Source organism: Helianthus annuus, chromosome 6, assembly GCF_002127325.2.
Source record: "Helianthus annuus cultivar XRQ/B chromosome 6, HanXRQr2.0-SUNRISE, whole genome shotgun sequence".
Classification (NCBI taxonomy): Eukaryota; Viridiplantae; Streptophyta; class Magnoliopsida; order Asterales; family Asteraceae; genus Helianthus; species Helianthus annuus.
The window spans coordinates 107,084,860-107,088,774 of record NC_035438.2 but is presented as its reverse complement, the minus strand read 5'-3'; the positions used below and the strand labels follow the sequence as shown (position 1 = coordinate 107,088,774).

Sequence of the window (3,915 nt, the reverse complement as noted above, 5' to 3'; positions counted from 1 at the left end):
CTCGATTCAGAAGATAAAGCACGTTTGGAACCGGTCGATTTTCCCCTCACCGGATTCTGTAATGAAGTTGTATTCCCATTAGGGCAAATCGCTTTCCCGGTGACTTTATCAGATGGCAAACATTCACGAACAGTTACAGTCAATTTCACGGTCATGCCAGCAACATCACGTCATGATGTTTTGCTCGGGAGAAGGTCACAAAGAGAATTCAGCATGATCACTTCCATTCCACATGCTGCTTGTGGATTTCCGACAGAAACCGGAGTTGCAATTCTCTATTCAAGCAAAGAAGTCATGTCCGTGGACGACGAACCACCAGCAAAGGTAGTCAAATCTTCGGCACCAAACGAACCAGAGAAATGGGTCCTAAACAACGAATACCCAGAGCAGACCATTCTGCTAGGACAAGCCATTTCACCAGCAACACGCATACAACTGAAAGAGTTGTTGTTTAACAACAAAGATATATTTGCTTGATGCCCTGCAGACATGACTGGAGTTCCACGCGACATCGCGCAACATTGTCTAAACATCAAACCATCAGTAGAACCTGTTGCTCAGGGGAGGCGCAGCTTCAGTGAAGAAAAAGCAAAAGCGATGGACGAGCAAGTGGCAGAGTTACTCAATACGGGAATCTTGCGCGAAGTAAAATACCATACATGGGTTGCCAACCCAGTGATGGTACAAAAACATAGCGGCGGATGGAGAATGTGTGTCGACTTCAAGGACCTAAACAAAGCATGCCCCAAAGATTGTTATGCACTCCCAGAGATAGACAAAAAAGTCGACTCTCTGGCATCATTCAGATGGAAATGCTTTCTCGACTGTTATAAGGGTTATCACCAGGTCCAGATGAAAAAAGAAGACGAAGACAAAACCGCGTTCCACACAGATAAAGGCATCTACTGCTACACGAAAATGCCGTTTGGCTTGCGCAACGCAGGCGCAACTTATCAACGCCTAATGGACACAGTCTTTAGCGAGGATATTGGGTAAACTGTCGAAGTATACATGGATGACCTCGTCATCATGAGTCATGAAGAAGAGACAATGCTCAACAATATCCAGCGCACGTTCGATTCCTTACGTAGCGTGAACTTAAAACTTAACCCGACAAAATGCTCCTTCGGCATGGAAGAAGGAAAATTTTTGGGTTTCATAGTTACAAGAGACGGCTTTAAGGTCAATCCAGAAAAAGTGCAGGCCATCCAGTTAATGCCATCACCTGCAACAATCAAAGAAATGCAAAGGCTCGCCGGACGATTAGCAGCTCTGAACAGATTCTTGGCTAATCATGCGGCAAAATCTTATCCATTTATTAGTACGCTGCGAAACTGTGGAAAGAAAACTCCTTTTCAATGGACGCCTGAAGCAGAAGCAGCATTCAAACAAATGAAAGAATGTTTAATTCAATTGCCAACACTGACCGCGCCCAAAGAAAAAGAACCATTAATCTTATATCTGTCGGCCGCGGAAGTAGCAGTAGGCGCAGTATTAATGGTAGAACGGGAAAATATCCAGACTCCAATCTACTATATCAGCAAAATGCTCACTGGCCCCGAAACTCGTTACTCAATGATAGAAAAATTGGTTCTAGCACTAGTACACGCATCCAGACGCTTGCGCAAGTAATTCTCAGGCCATGTCATCACAGTCCTCACAAATTATCATTTAGGCCAAATCTTGTCAAAACCTGATGTGGCGGGAAGATTAGCTAAATGGGCCATTGAGCTGGGAGGCTACAACATTTTTTACAGACCAAGACCAGCAATCAAAGGGCAAGTTCTAGCAGACTTCGCCACTGAAGTTCCCGTCGATAAAATACAAGAATGTGAGGCAATCCAGAACCCAACACCTGTTTTCGACGATAGAGTCTGGACCTTACACACAGATGGTGCTTCCAACGATGATGGAGCAGGAGCAGGCCTCCGATTAATCAGTCCGAATAATCACGAACTTACATATGCAATACGCTTAGATTTCCAAAGTACCAACAATGAAGCAGAATACGAAGCATTTTTAGCAGGTCTCCGTCTAGCACTCAAAATGGGGGCAAGAAACCTTGAAGCCAGCGTTGACTCAAAGCTAGTAGCTGAACAAGTTAATGGTCGTTATGATGCGAAAGGGGAAGCTATGGCGTTGTACCTCGAACAAGCGCGGATGTTAATCAGCCAATTTCAAACATTTAAAGTTAATCACATAAACAGAAGCGAGAACAAGCACGCTGACGCACTAAGCAAGTTAGCTGCTACCAGCTTTAAGCACTTAGCAAAGGAGGTACGCATAGAGGTATTATCCAACCCTTCTATTCATCTCAAGCAAGTAAGCGTCATAGAAATGGGAGATCCATCCTGGATGTCTCCAATCATCTTGTACCTTCAACACGGAAAACTTCCGGAAGGAAAGGCAGAAGCTCGAAAAATACAACACAAAGCAATAAATTACGAGATGGCGGATGGCGTCCTTTATCGAAAGTCATTCATGGGCCCATTACTACGCTGTGTTGATAAAACAGACGCCCAATACCTAGCCAGAGAAATCCACGAGGGATTATGCGGGATACACGCGGGACCGTGCATGGTCGTGGCAAAAATAATGAGCGCCGGATACTACTGGCCAGGAATGCACATGGACGCAGTTGATCTATTAAGAAGATGCGAGGCATGTCAACGCCACGCACCAAAGACACTCCGACCCAAAAATCCGTTAATTCCCGTTACTTCCGCCTGGCCATTCCAACAGTGGGGCATCGATCTTGTTGGCCCATTTCCTGACGCGCCGGGTGCAGTAAAATTCATCATCGTCGCGGTGGACTACTTCACAAAATGGGTGGAAGCTAAAGCTTTGGCCTCAACAACAGCAATGGTAATCCGCAAATTTATATGGGAACATATCATTTGCAGATTCGGGTTACCATTGCGCATTATTTCCGACAATGGTACAAACTTCGCCGCAGAAGATCTTCAAAAATGGTTCAAAGAAATGAAGATCGAGCACAATTTTGCCTCCGTTGCGCATCCTCAAGCGAACGGTCAGGTAGAAAGCGTAAACAAACAAATCGTTGACGGCATAAAAGCGCGACTTGGGACAGCGCGCAGAGGGTGGGTTGACGAACTTCCCAGCATCCTCTGGGCGCATCGAACAATGCCAAAAACTAGCACCGGAGAAACTCCGTTCAGTCTAGTCTATGGGTCTGAGGTGGTCATTCCAGCTAAGATAGGTTTACCATCACCGCGCATGTTAGCCATGGAAAAACAGAGCAATGAACAAGAGCGAAGAATGGATTTGGATCTTCTGGAAGAGAGGTGCGAGAACGCTGCCATAACGGAAGCAAGGTACAAATCCAAGCTCGAAAAATATTACAATGCGCGCGTGCGTGTTTGCACCTTTGTCCCGGGCGATTTTGTCTTACGCGACAACGAGGCTTCAAACGCCGAAAAGCCCGGCAAATTAGCGCCAAGGTGGGAAGGACCGTACGTCATTAACGAGGTCTTAGGCAAGGGGGCATATACCCTAAAAAAGATCGATGGGACCCTAGTCCCCCGTACCTGGAACGCACAACAGTTGCGCAAGTGTTACATATGAACCAAGTCTACAAAAGCGGAAAGAACATACAGGCAATGTATTTCTTTATTATGTCTTGTATCACAAAGCCTTGCGCTCTTATCAATGCAAACATCATTTTTACTTGCATCACTGCTTAATTACAAATTGCATGTAAATTCTTTGGTTCGCGCGAAAACGATATGGTCAAACATTGTACACCTCATGAACAGTCTAAAAACAGACAAACTGTTATGCCTTTTAGACAAACGTTCACACATGAGCACAATACCATCCCTCATTCGCCTTACCTATCCAAAAGTAATTATACACATGCAACATATTGTAATCCACACATACAAGAATTAAACC

The 3,915-nt window shown here is 45.1% G+C and overlaps 1 protein-coding gene across 1 annotated transcript; it reads left to right on the top strand.

Annotated features, from left to right (window-relative positions):
* Window positions 1-1,011: 1,011 nt before the first annotated feature.
* On the top strand, window positions 1,012-3,585 carry LOC110923856. The gene is made up of 3 exons (XM_022167911.1): window positions 1,012-1,628; window positions 1,710-2,705; window positions 2,904-3,585. The coding sequence occupies exons 1-3, from the start codon at window positions 1,012-1,014 to the stop codon at window positions 3,583-3,585; spliced, it is 2,295 nt and encodes a 764-aa protein (XP_022023603.1).
* The last annotated feature ends 330 nt before the right edge of the window (window positions 3,586-3,915 follow it).